General features: G+C 42.8%; 1 protein-coding gene across 1 annotated transcript in view; it reads right to left on the bottom strand.

Moving 5' to 3' along the window:
* LOC135873590 (dynein axonemal heavy chain 5-like) overlaps positions 1–14,586 on the bottom strand; it is a 283,929-nt gene that overhangs the window by 172,897 nt on the left and 96,446 nt on the right. Inside the window, exons 34-41 of the mRNA XM_065398212.1 lie at positions 12,399–12,598; positions 12,150–12,303; positions 9,702–9,968; positions 9,351–9,479; positions 8,726–8,941; positions 6,182–6,328; positions 4,219–4,391; positions 3,793–3,971 (exon numbers count right to left, since the gene is read on the bottom strand). Coding sequence (XP_065254284.1) covers positions 3,793–3,971; positions 4,219–4,391; positions 6,182–6,328; positions 8,726–8,941; positions 9,351–9,479; positions 9,702–9,968; positions 12,150–12,303; positions 12,399–12,598 — 1,465 coding nt within the window. The remainder of the gene's footprint in view (positions 1–3,792; positions 3,972–4,218; positions 4,392–6,181; positions 6,329–8,725; positions 8,942–9,350; positions 9,480–9,701; positions 9,969–12,149; positions 12,304–12,398; positions 12,599–14,586) is intronic.

Consider the following 14,586-nt stretch of genomic DNA (forward strand, 5'->3'; position numbering starts at 1 on the left):
TTCATGTAGAATAAAAAACAACTGAAAGAAACAAATAAAAAACAAGACTAAACAGAGGCCATTTTCCATTTACACATTCATCCAAGGGGACTTCAATGCAATAGCAGGTGGAAAGAAAAGTGAGAATGAAAAGTATGTGGGAAAATTCAGTAAAGGTGTAAGAAATGATCACAGAGCATGTCTGGTTGCCTTCGTAGAGGCAAACCATCTCCACTTAATGAACACAATATTTCAAAAAGAACAACGTTGGCAGTGGACATGGAAAAGCCCAGATGGAGTCACACTGAATCAGATTCATTATGTATTGACAGATATCAGAAGAATCTTCAACGATGTAGCGATAATAGGAGAACGAATAATTTGCACAGGCTCAGTCCAAGGGGACTTCAATGCAACAGCAGGTAGAAAGGAGGGTGAGAATGAAAAGTATGTGGGAAAATTTGGTAAAGGTTGAAAAGCCCAGATGGAGTCACACTTGAAGCTGTGGAGGTGCAGAAAAGTACAGCAGAGAGGATGAGGATGCAAAAGGAGGAGAGGAGTGAAACAGGAAGTATTCAGGAAAGATGAAGGAAAGAAAGGGGAAGCAGCTGGGAAACAGAAGGAAAGAGAGATATCAAGATCAGATATCAAGAGAGACTTGTGAAAGTGACTAGGAGGAGGAGACAGCAGAGAGAATGGCAGGCAGAGAGGACTGGTTAAGGAAAATAGAGAAAATGGGAATAGTGAGGAAGGAAATATAAAAGAACAAGAGGGAGAGAGGACAAGGCACAACTGGTGCTGAAAAGGGAAATGGAGACTACAGAAAAGGAAGGTAACATCATCAACGACTTAGATATTGGCATAGAAAGTACGCTTATTAAGTTTGCAGATGATACCAAACTGGGAGGGATTGCAACTGCTTTGGAGGATAGGGTCATAATTCAGAATGATCTGGACAAATTGGAGAAATGGTCTGAGGTAAACAGGATGAAGTTTAACAAAGACAAATGCAAAGTGCTCCACTTAGGAAGGAACAATCAGTTTCACACATACAGAATTGGAAGAGACTGTCCAGGAAGGAGTAAGGCAGAAAGGGATCTAGGGGTTATAGTGGACCACAAGCTAAATATGAGTCAACAGTGTGATGCTGTTGCAAAAAAAGCAAACATGATTCTGGGATGCATTAACAGGTGTGTTGTGAGCAAGACACGAGAAGTCATTCTTCCGCTCTACTCTGCGCTGGTTAGGCCTCAACTGGAGTATTGTGTCCAGTTCTGGGCACCGCATTTCAAGAAAGATGTGGAGAAATTGGAGAGGGTCCAGAGAAGAGCAACAAGAATGATTAAAGGTCTTGAAAACATGACCTATGAAGGAAGGCTGAAAGAATTGGGTTTGTTTAGTTTGGAAAAGAGAAGACTGAGAGGGGACATGATAGCAGTTTTCAGGTATCTAAAAGGGTGTCATAAAGAGGAGGGAGAAAACTTGTTCACCTTAGCCTCTAAGGATAGAACAAGAAGCAATGGGCTTAAACTGCAGCAAGGGAGGTTTAGGTTGGACATTAGGAAAAAGTTCCTAACTGTCAGGGTGGTTAAATAAATAAATTAATTAATGGAGATATCCCATCTCCTAGAACTGGAAGGGACCTTGAAAGGTCATCAAGTCCAGCCCCCTGCCTTCACTAGCAGGACCAAGTACTGATTTTGCCCCCGATCCCTAAGTGGCCCCCTCAAGGATTGAACTCACAACCCTGGGTATAGCAGGCCAATGCTCAAACCACTGAGCTATCCCTCCCCCCATGCTCCCATCCCTGCTGTATGTGCCCTCCACATCCCCCTAAGCCTTGCCCAGTGCTCCCATCACTGCAGTGTGTGCACCCCCATGTCCCCCATCCCTGCTACATTTGTCCCCATCCCTGCTGTGTGCACCACCTATGTCCGCCCATCCCTTCCCCCCGTGCTCCTATCCCTGCTGTGTGCACCTCCCACATACCGCCCCATTGCTACTGTGTGAGCTCCTGTGTCCCCCATCCCTTCCCCCTTGTGCTCCCGTTCCTGCTGTGCGCACCCCCATATCCCCCATCCCTTCCCCCGGGTGCTCCCATCCCTGCTATGTTTGCCCCCGTGTTCCCATCTGGAATAAACTGCCTAGGGAGGTTGTGGACAGGGCCGGCTCCAGGCACCAGCCGACCAAGCATGTGCTTGGGGTGGCACCTTGTAAGGGGCGGCCAATCTTGGGGTGGCGGGGGGCGCTCGGGGTTTTTTGGTTTTTTGTTTGTTTTGTTTCAGCGGGGTGGTGCTTGGAGGTATTTTTTTTTTCCTTTTGGGTTCGGCCGGGTGGCGCTCCAAGTTTTTGTTGTTGTTGTTTTTGTTTCGGCCGGGCGGCGTTCGGGGGGGGCATTGTTTTTGTTTCGGCGGCACGGTGCTCGTGGGGGGCTGTTTCAGCGGGGCGGCACGGTGCTTGGGGGCGGTGTTTCGGCGGGCCGGGGCAGCGTGGCGCTCGGGGGGGGTGTTTCGGCAGGGCGGCGCAGCACTCGGGGACTGTTTCGGCGGCGCGGCACTCGGGGGGGTGTTTCAGCAGGGCGGCGCGGCTCTAGGGGGCGTGTTTCGGCAGGGCAGCGCGGTGCGGTGCTCGAGGGGGTGTTTCAGCAGGGCGGCGCGGCACTGGGGTGTGTGTTTCGGCAGGGCGGCGCGGTGCTCGAGGGGGGTGTTTCGGCAGCGCGGCGCTCGGGGGCGGTTGTTACGGCGGGGCGGCGCTCGGGGGCGGTTGTTACGGTGGGGTGGCGCTCTTTTTTTTTTTGCTTGGGGCGGCAAAAATGTTAGAGCCAGCCCTGGTTGTGGAATCTCCATCTCTGGAGATATTTAAGAGTAGGTTAGATAAATGTCTATCCGGGATGGTCTAGACAGTATTTGGTCCTGCCATGAGGGCAGGGGACTGGACTCGATGACCTCTCGAGGGCCCTTCCAGTCCTAGAATCTATGAATCTATGAAACAGGAAAGGATGGAAGGGGATGGAAGATAAAACAGAACACAGTCCCTTCAGAAATGAATTATTTCTGGCACCAGCTGTCATCAAATAGAAAATGGAGAAACAAATACATCATAGCAGATGTGGGAAAACTCACTCATGAACTGTTCTAATTTATAGGAGTCTCTTTGACAGGGCAGTCTAGCATTACTGTTTTGTACTGCCTTGCAAGAGATCCAAATGAGATTGTTCGTGCCAGTCTATCAGCATTGGGGTGTGCAGTGTAGGGGAGTGGGATGGGGAAGGTTAGGGTTCCTGGAGAACACCACCTGAGTGCATAATAAATTTCTATGGCTCAACAGGCACTGAAACAATGCTAATTGTGGAGGCGCATGGCCTGATTCTACTCTTACTTATTATGGCAATGTCACTACATTGACTGGAGTGGAATTACCCTGATTTACACCAGTGTGACTGCAATGAGAATCAGGCTCATAGACCAGATTGCAAAGTAGGTGACTTTCAGTGCATCCACCAGTTGCCACTGAGACCCAATTCAAAGTCTGTGGATGGAACTGTTTAAAGCATAGAGCTCTCCAAGCAGTAATAAAAGAAGGGCAATGAGGAGAGTAGTACGGCTCTCTTACTTGTATCCCCAATTATTTATTTTTTCATCAAGCTAATTTTAAGCAGGCTGCGTCTGCGCTTCTTCATTCTTCTGCTGGCTGTAAACAAAGCTCACTAGCCATAGGTCATTCTATTGTTTCAGTCTCAGTCACAAAAGCATTCCACACAGAAACGCATTTTTCTTTTAATGGCTAAAATGAATAAACAGAACAGTGTCTTACCTTTATAAATACGACCAAGGCCTCTGTAGTCCATTTGGTCTGAACAATTAAAGACAACGACGTATTTTCCCAGACATTTGCCCATGTCTTTAGTTGTCTCTGTTTTCCCAGTACCTGCGGGTCCTGCTGGAGCACCACCCATACTCATTCCCAAAGCCTGAGCCAATGTGATGTAACATCTGGAGAGAGATTGAAAAACAGCATTAATTTTTCTTCACTGTTATCCGCCCGATGTATAATAACTAAGTGTAGTAACTGTTATAGAAATCTGCGGGTGGGAAAGGAAAGGGATGTTCTTCCTTTGGTAACTCCCGTTGGTGTTAATAGTAATTGGTGCCTATCAGGGGACAAATCCTGCTGTTCCTTTATGTGGATGAGAGTAGGATTTTGCCCCCAAAGTGGATACTATATTCCTAGTGTGATTACCTGTCAGTTAAAGGAGTTATAACGAGTCTGTCTGTACAGCCTAAGTATTCATTGCAGTAGCTGAACTCCACATCAGTGATTTGGATGATGCATTTGTCCACATCTTCAATAAAGTAAAATCTGGATTGTTTTTGCCATTCAAAGTCAGAGGGAGATTTAATATTCATACGAACCTGTAACAAAAGCACAAAACCATTAGTGTAGACGTGATATACTGTAATAAAAATATGAGAGGAGGAAGTGAAATATCTTGAAGTGCCCGCTTTCCATTTCCATCAACAGGTCAGAAAAAACACAATAGGATTACCCAATTTCCAAAGGGTTAATATACAGCAGACTTCAGTAATACTTGACATTAAATTAACCAATATGAAATACACATTCAAAAATACTCATAAAAATTAATGAAAAATGATGGGGACAGGAAAAAGCCCCAGGCATCATACAGAACTTGGCAGTTTGACTTCTAGCTATCAGTATTAGTTCTTTATACTTTTCTATCCTTATTTAGAAACTCATTTAGTATTTCTCTCTGCACACTATATAAATCATTTAAACAATACACATCCCCCTGAATTACTGCTCTCAATATGCAGGACGTTTCCTTCAACCTTTTTTTTTTTGTGCTTCCAGTTTCTTAATCATTGTCTCATGCTTTCATATTATCTACCATAGGGAAGAGTTTGATGCATTTAAAATTTTAAAAATAAACCAAAAACAACAAGGAGTCTGGTGGCACCTTAAAGACTAAGATTTATTTGGGCATAAGCTTTCGTGAGTAAAAACCTCACTTCTTCGGATGCATAGAGTGAAAGTTACAGATGCAGGCATTATATACTGACACATGGAGAGCAGGGAGTTACTTCGCAAGTGGAGAACCAGTGTTGACAGGGCCAACTCAATCAGGGTGGATGTAGTCCACTCCCAATAATAGATGAGGAGGTGTCAATTCCAGGAGAGGAAAAGCTGCTTCTGTAATGAGCCAGCCACTCCCAGTCCCTATTCAAGCCCAGATTAATGGTGTTGAATTTGCAAATGAATTTTAGTTCTGCTGTTTCTCTTTGAAGTCTGTTTCAATTTAAGTAAATCAATTTAAATTATTGTTTACTCCCCTTCTCAAAATACATGAAACCCAGCTTCTTTAATCTTGCAGAAACCCTTGCCTCAAATCAGGAAGTGGAGGCAGGGGCTGGAAATCACAAAGCTCAATCTAAAGCTAAAAGGGAACATATTTTTTAAAAACTCCAATGATGAAAAGTCTTAAATTTTGAATCACAGGTTAAGGTCAACAGTGCTTTCCCCTTAGCAAAGACAGTTCTTGTATGCTGAAAATCAGTAATAATTTTAAAAAGGAAAAACCACAGTCTATGAGTCTGACCCTGCAAACTGATCCACATGCATGCACCCTTCCACCTGTGTGGAGTCCTGTTGACTTCAATGGAATTCCACAAGGGAGTAAAGATCTGTGTGTGTGGCTCTATTTGCAAGATTGGACTCTAAAGTTGTATGTTGTGAAGCTGTGACCCCACTGAAGTCAATGGCAAAACTATCACTGCAGTGGGTCCAAAAATTCACGCTATGTTTTTAAGGCCCCAGTCCTGCAATTTGTTTCAGGTGGTTGGATTGCTGCCCCTGGAGGAAGCCACAAGGGAGATCAATAGGGAGCCATCAGGATGTTGCAGTCTGCCCATATGCAACTACTTGCAGGATCGGAACCTACATTTTTCTTAGTGAATATGTTAATGTTCTCACCCACAAATAATTCAACGCTGCAAACAAATAAGATACTTGTAATGTAAATCTTTTAAGATGCAGTTAGAAAAGACAAGCCCAGATAGCATGCAACTGCATGACAGTACTAGCAGCAGAGTTAAACAAAGTGAAGAAATGTGAGATTTGCTTTTAGATTTCATATATGTAAAAAATGTTTTTCAATTAGAGAGCTCTTAAAAAAAAACCTCACCAAATCATCAAAGATATCCTTCTGATGTACATGAATAGTGATTAAAGTCTCATATTTTGTGCGCTCCATCCTTGTCAGATTACGTGTTGTCATGTCAATCAAATCATTTAAAAGGTCCAGAAACTTCTGATTTGTTGTGTGCATGACCTTTCCCACACAGCAAGAGAACAGAGTTATATTAATACAAACACCCTTTGCTCTTTCAATCTCTAGAGGATGAACAGTTGCAGACATTTACAAATATATATCTCCTGTTTTAGTTACATTTTGCTCCAGCCTCACTTTGTATTAACTAGGGCTGCAATCCTGAATCAAGATCTACTAGAGCATACTCCCTGAGCCCCTGTGGACTTCCAGTGACTTTAGTGGGATGATACATGGGCTGAGGGGGCAGATTCCATTGAAGGACAGTGGCCTAATATAGTACACCGACCTCACCTTTACCTAGTAGGGTGCTTGTATTGTGTCCTCTTCAAAAGCAATGAAGCCATCAGACTTCAGCCTTTGGGTACTAAACTATACACATCAGCCAACCAATATGTTCACTTTTGGGAAACGTGAAGCTGGGATTCTGACTCTGTCCCTAGAACCACGGTAACTTTCAGAGGAGAAAACTGGTGTAAGGGACAGTTTAAATGTGCCTGAAGTAACACTTTATTTCTGCTACAAGAGACTGTGGAATAAAATCCTGACTTCTTACATCTATAACAGGGGCTCCGATCCTGCAGTTGCGGTGATAAGCTGGACCCCTATCAATAACTCCAAATGGGATTCTGTGCAGGCCCAGGGGTGATGGAGTAGTTTGCAGCACTTAGGCCACAGCGAGTGCTTTGAACACATGAAGGGATGATCAGATTGGGTTTTGTGAGGATATTTGCAAACCCAGACCTATTCCATATGCGGAGGAAAACTACAAATAAATGTTTTTTTAAAGGAGGAAACAAACAAACAAAACCAACAAGAAATTTTGTTTGCCAATGAAGTTTGATTCTAGTTAAATGAGCTCCAATGGAACAAAAACTGGGTCCATGCCCTTTTTGGCTTTGTATGATGTAGAAAAATGGGGGTTTAAAGTATTTTCCCCCTAGTCTGGAGTCTTGTCTAGTTTAATTTTAGTCAGTAACATCACAGTGTGGTATGCTGTTTTCTTTAGCATTTGCCTGTGTTTATTTTCATGGTAGGACAGTGTTACTAGTTCTTAGCTTGGTCCTACTGCACATGTTCCTTAAACTGCTGTATTAGCAATCTTGGGCTATGTCTACACTGGCAATTGAACGACAAAACTTTTGCCTTTCAGAGGTGTTAAACACCGCTCCCCCGAAAGACAAAAGTTTTGCCACAACAAATGCCAGCTAACCCCACTCATTGGGGGTGGAAGTTTTTTGTCGGCAGGAGAACCAACAAACAGCAGCTACACTGCACGACTTTTAATGGCATGGCTGTGGTGACACAGCCATGTCACTAAAAGCTGTGTAGTGTAGACAAAGCCTTGAGCACTCCTCTGAGTTGCCTTCTCACATGCCTCTATCTAAGTTCCAGAGGAGAGGCACTTATCAAAAACATCTACGGTGCTGGAAGCATCTTTCCTGGGCATAACATGGAACCAATCCCCCACCAAACTAACTCCCATGCTCCCCCTTCCCCCAAAAGAGGGGGAGGACGCTGGCACCGTCCCCTAAAGCAGCTACATGCACAGGAGAGACACTGCTATTCCCCCATACTGGTGGCTCTCACATCCCCCAGACCAGTTTGGGGATTATAGTAGATGATGACACTCCCTTGACCCTAAACTGCCCATTGTTCCCTCCCAAAGCTCGTAGCCACTGACAAGAATGGGGGGGGGGGGGGGGACACAACATTAGAAACTGTTTTAAAGTTAGTTTTAAAGCAAGTGAGGATTGACCTTCTATACTCCTTTCCTCACTAGTTCACAGCATCAGAGGTTCTGAGCAGTGCCTCTCCATCAGCGCTAATATGGACAGCGGATGGAAGCAGGTGGTGCACAAACCCCATAAGCTAGACCAGGGGTTCTCAAACTGGGGGTCGGGACCCCTCAGGGGGTCGCGAGGTTATTACATGGGGGGTTGCGAGCTGTCAGCCACCACCCCAAACCACGCTTTGCCTCCCGCATTTATAATGGTGTTAAATATATTTAAAAGTGTTTTTAATTGATAAGGGGGAGTCGCACTCAGAGGCTTGCTGTGTCACCAGTACAAAAGTTTGAGAACCACTGAGCTAGACCCTCAGCTTATGTAAATCAGTGTCTTGCCATTAAGATACGCTGATTTACCCCAGCTGGGGATTGGTCTCATGTTACCAGTTGTCAGGGCAGATAGCGCAGTAGTGCAAAGAGCTCACACAAAGGATGCTAACACTGTGGGCTATTATCACCACCCTACATATTGATATGGAGGAATTTACGGGTCATTCCAGTTGCTTCCTTTTTATTTAGTCATTTCTACCTTCTTTTTTTTTAAACTTGCCCAGTGTGCACTGATCTAAACAATGCTTTTAATTAACCCCCGAGGATTTGCTAAGTACAACCTTTTTGTCTGTTTTGGCATTGTTTAGCGCATCCTCTGCATCTCTGGTCCAAATCATTTGAATTCCCAGAAGACCTATTTGTGCAGGAAACATTGTCTGAAAGTCATACAGCTTAAATCCTGAATCACTAATGGCTATAGATGCCTGTCTAATGATGGAGTGGATTGTTTTCTTAATCTCATTCAGCAGCTGTCCTAGCCAGAATTCCACATTACCCTGGAAGACAAAAAAAAGCACTTTTAAAGTAAACTGCTCCAACCCTGCAAAAACTCCACAGAAGACATTTCCTCCCCAGGGCTGATGTTCCCATTTCCCACTTTTCTATTCTCTCATCCTCACAGTTGTGCCTGACCTGTTCTTCCAGATGCAGAGTGATGGATTTAGCAACTTCAGTGGTACGGGGGAGACAACTAGAAGGGTTGCTACAGAATAATACAAAGCCCTTCCATCCTCCCTCTGGAGCAAAAGCACTTTGCCCCTGTAATGGGCAGCAGAAGGGTCTCTACTTCAGATTCTCAAATGGAAGCATGCTGTGGTACTACTGCACGGAAGTGGGCCAGCCCTTTATAACACAGATTTGCTTTAAAGTATTGAATGAAAAAAGCATAATATATTCTTCTATTACCTGAGCTACAACAGGCTCAATAATATTGACTTGTTCTCCTTCTTGAGATTCAAATAATAAAATCTGGTCATAGTTCTTTTCGTGAAATCCCACTCGGTTAACATTGTCAAACAGACTCAGTAAATGTGCCTAGAACAAACAAACACCTGATCAGCCAAATAAGACCCATAAAATGATCTACAATGTTATTTTTAAACTGCATCAAAACCTGCAAGTTTAGAAGGCTAAATGGATCTTTCCACAAATAAATAAACTTAGATCAACTCAGTAACAAAAGAAAATCATTTATCACCCATTCCACTCAGTTATTAATACTGACTATGAAGGAGGTTATTGCTACATAATTTATACCTGAATAGTGTGTGAATCTGATGCCTGGCCAAGGATTTCCAGAAGTGCAGGATCAGATACAAAGAAAAATCTGGGAAATACTAATCGTTTCTTTTCCAAATACCCAGTTAATGATTTCTGACATATTTCCAGTTGTTCCAGCAAATGTGGTAGTAGCTGTGCCAACGTCTCATCTCCAACACAGCACTGTACTATGTTTGATGTCTCATGAGCTCTCTGCATAATCTTCTGCCAAGATTTATCAATGTTCTGAAACCTTTTGGCTTCCTGAAACACATTACAAATGCATTAGCTATTCCTGCTGCTTCCCAAAATGCTGAAAAATAAAAATATCCTGTAAGCGAGTCTGATTCTATTAATCAGTATGTCCTCTGGATGGTCAACATTATGCATATTCTATTGGGGGATATCAAGAACAATTGGCCCATGCTGCCTGCCTCCATTGTCCACTTATTATATTTTCAAACAAGTACCATTGTGCTTTCTCCCATGCTGTCCCTCACACTTGGGAGCACTCCTCGTAAATATCTGTCAAGCTACCTCATTATCTTCCTTCAAATTCCCCCTTGAAACTTTCCTTTGTTGTGATGCCCAGAAAAAACTCTACAGTTAGGCTGCTGGTGCTGAGACCACAGCCTGTCAAGCTGACCCGCACTGTCTCATTGTTTCCCTGGACTCCTCATTGGTATCCATTTGTTGGCTCTTGTCTTATTCTAGGATTGTAAGCTTTGTGGGGCAGGAACCAACTTTTTTGGTCTGTGTTTGTACAGTGCCTAGCATAACGGGGTCTTTGTCTGTGACTTCTAGGTTCTACAATAATAAATATAATAAATAAATAATAATAATCAGACAAGGTAATAGTTTAATATTCACTTTGTGGCTCGTGTCTGTTGAAGAGTATAGTGTGTGAATGTTTTTAGAGTGCCTTTGTAACACTGGTAGATCCACAGAAATGCATCAGGTTGATGGGGAAGCAATGCCTTTTGTCTTATGTCGCCTGGTATTAGGCAGCGCTAAAGTGGCTATACAATAGGACTTCAGTCAATCTCTCAGCAGAAAAGTCAAATAGCACCCTCCTCTAAAAATGACAAAACATTACTGACACTACGACTCTGTTTCCATTTACATCATTGCTTTTCCACACAGGCCACTCCTGAAAACAATTATTCACTTTCTGTTCCAATGTTAAACAATTATTTGAGTAAGATTCAAGGGATGATCTGGACAATTCTTAGTCCTGCCATGAGTGCAGGGAATGGGACTAGATGACCTCTCGAGGGCCCTTCCAGTCCTACAATTCCATGGCCCATCCACAACGTGTTGTAAGTGAATGAAGCTGAATTTTCAAATCCTCAAAAGGAAAGAAAAGAACTATTTTTCTGAGCTTTATTGTGGTTTTTTTTTTTAATTATTATTCTTATTGCACAATGGGAACAACATTCCTGCAGTATACTTACAATAAGTGGCTTCTGCAATTATCAAATTCATAAGCATTGCTGTGGTGTTTAGTCATCTGCAAAAACCGCTTATTACCTCCATTATGAAAGTTATCCTATCAATATACTGTAGGACCTAAGAGGCAATTTATTATAATCTTAATTAACAACTAAGAAGGCTTTAGCTAATCACAGAACAAAATGTTCTGGGTTATGGAAAATGGAAACTGTAGATATTTAATTATAATGTCCTTGGCCTGAAATAAATGCAATATAGTGTAGAATATTTTTGTTTTTATTAAATTACATATTTCTGACATCTTTAAGCAGCAGGTGATCCTACATACCACGTGCCAAATTCTGACTGGCTGACACACATGTAAACCTGCCAGCAGCAGCAGGAGCATGCAACGGAAGTCTATTACTCTGATTCTGCCTCACCCAGAAAATCAGAGAGAGAGATCAGTCCTTAGGTTCTCGACAACTGACATCACAGAAAGGCATAACAGGGTACGGCCTGGTGAAAAGTGAGCAAGATCCACATATGTATATACATATACGTGGCTGCCCAGGCCTAGCAATGTCCCTATGCACAGCCCCCTGCAAAAGTTATTCCAACTCTTAACAGTATAGAATGCATACATGAGGTGTATAAGGGCTAGTGTCAGGCAGAATAAGGGATTGCATTATCACAGCATTAGCCAGAATTTCTCTCTCCACCAATATGTGCTATAATATCTGAATAATACAAAGTGAATTGAGGTAAGCATTTCAGCCTTAACTTTAAAGTGTCTTGCTCTTGTAGGTTTGATTCAGGCCCTAAGAGTCCAACCCTGCAGACCTCGCTCTGGAAAAGCTCCCTCTGAAGTTATCTGTGGGTAATTTTTCCTGAGTAAAGTATGGTATAATTAGACTTCCTCAGTATAGACTAACTTCTTTTTTTTAAAAGGTACTGTGGTTTGGCTAACCTCTATGGTGTGCCTTCATATATTGCTATTGTAAATCAACAGACCTGAGGCAGCTGTTTTGCAATGTCTCCACCAACAAAAACAGCTTCAAGATAAATCCAGAGGTTTTGTACAGTAATCCAATTTTCAATTATTTCTGTGGTATTGGCCAATTTCTGGACCCACTGTTGGATCGTGGGCTTGAATGGTGCATTGTACCTGTTATATGAACATGAGTAAAAAAAAAAAAGATTATGGTATTTTATTGGTACTTATTATATTTATACAATATATTCTTTTGTTAATTTTTGTACCTGTTGCTCATGAGGGATCCCAAAATCATGAGACTATCCTCCATCAGAGCTATCTTCTCGGAAGTATCTGAGCCTTTCAGAAGCAATTCTCCTCTGGTTTTGAACTGGCCAAATGTAAAGACATGAGTACTCCACTCATTGATGACATGTTTCAATTTTGCTTCAATATCCTTTTCTTTAACAGCACTGATGCAGATATCCTAAGTAATATCAAGTTACTGTGTTTTATTACACTGAGGGTAATGTAATATCTACTTATCAAAACAATTAAAACTCATGGGCCAAATTCAGAGTTCAAAGGGAATTGAACATGCTCAGAATAATAAATTAAAATAGATCAAAATGACTATATTGCAAGACTGGAATATGCTTCATCTGTTCTATGGGCCAAATTTTGTTGTCAGTTACACTTAGCTAGTCACATTTCAGTGACGTCATTGGACTTTTAGAAGTGCAACTGAAGGCAGAATTTGTATCTGTACATGAACTACCTCTCCATTCTGTGCTGGGGATGGGGGGGAATGTGCATTACTGATGGGAAATTAACCAGTAAATCTTAGAAAGAGGGGAGAGTCTGTCTCCTCATGAGCCCCTCCGTGTGAAAACTGTGTATCTTGGGCTTGGCAAAAGCTCGAGGACATGGCTCCCTGAAGGAGGGTAGAGCTGTTCTGCTAGATCTTCTAGAAGAAAACCTTGTGACAGCTTACAGCAACATTACCTTCATATCTGCAGCTTCTGTTGCCCCTTGCAGGCACCAGTAGCAGCACAGTCACTAAAATGCCCAGGGTGTCAGAGGGGAGTGGGACAGACACTCTGTGTGGATCACCCAAGATCCACCAAATTGGGCTACCAATCATCACAGATTCCAGGAAGCCCCATGACTGCAGGGTGATGTCCCTGTTCCTTCCACAAGGCTAAATAATGCTGCCTCCTGTAGAAAGCATCCGTACAGAGTGTTTGACTTAGTTTTTCACCTTCCATGTAGAATAAGACAATTTAGTCCATAGTGTTTAAAGGGCTAATCTTTTGGCTGACAAGCTCACAATATAATTTAAGTTAAAATGTTTTTTTTCTCCTTTTTGCCATCCTTCTGCTCTTGCAAAAGTTATCAGGCCTTGTAAATCTAACATATTTGCTGGGTGACCGGGCCCAATAAACACAGAGGCAATAGATCTGTACTGGGTGCACATCACAAAAGACTACTTGTTTGCCAGCCTCTTCTGGTCCTGTGAAATAGTGGATTTCTTGCTCTTCTTTAATATTCTTCCAAACCACACTCAATATATTAATCTAAGACCCGATCCTGCAAAGTGCCAAGCACCCTCCACTCTCACAGAGTTCAGTGGGTGCTCAGCACCTCACAGGATTTTAGATTTGGTGCTGGTGAGTAGTGAGGACCTCGTTGAGGAAATGGTTGTAGGGGACAACCTTGGCTCGAGTGACCATGAGCTAATTCGGTTTAAACTAAATGGAAGGATTAACAGAAATAAAACTGTGACTAAGGTTTACGATTTCAAAAAGGCCAACTTTAATAAATTAAGGCGACTACTTAGGGAAGTGCATTGGGCTAACATACTTAGGGATCTAAAGGCAGATGACGCCTGGGATTATTTCAAGTTGAAGTTGCACGAGCTGTCCGAGGCCTGTATCCCGAGAAAGGGAAAACGGTTAGTGGGCAGGAGATTTAGACCTAGCTGGATGAGCGGGCGTCTCAAAGGGGCGATTAAGAAAAAACAGAAAGCGTACAAAGAATGGAAGAGGGGAGGGATCAGCAAGGAAACCTACCTTATTGAGGTCAGAGCATGTAGGGATGCAGTGAGAAAGGCCAAAAGCCGTGTAGAGTTGGACCTTGCGAGGGGAATTAAATCCAATAGTAAGAGATTTTATAGCCATATAAATAGGAAGAAAACAAAGAAAGAGGAAGTGGGACCGCTGAAGAATGTAGATGGAGTGGAGATTAAGGATAATCTAGGCATGGCACAATATCTAAATGAATATTTTGCGTCGGTCTTTAATAAGGCTAATGAAGGGCTTAGAAATAGAGTGAGCAGGACAGAGGGGAATAAAGGAGGGGGGATTGACATTACAGCATCAGAGGTGGAAGCCAAACTTGACCAGCTAAACGGGACTAAATCAGGCGGACCGGATGATCTTCATCCTAGAATATTGAAGGAACTGGCACGAGAAA

This window comes from Emys orbicularis, chromosome 2 (assembly GCF_028017835.1).
Source record: "Emys orbicularis isolate rEmyOrb1 chromosome 2, rEmyOrb1.hap1, whole genome shotgun sequence".
NCBI classification, from domain to species: domain Eukaryota; kingdom Metazoa; phylum Chordata; order Testudines; family Emydidae; genus Emys; species Emys orbicularis.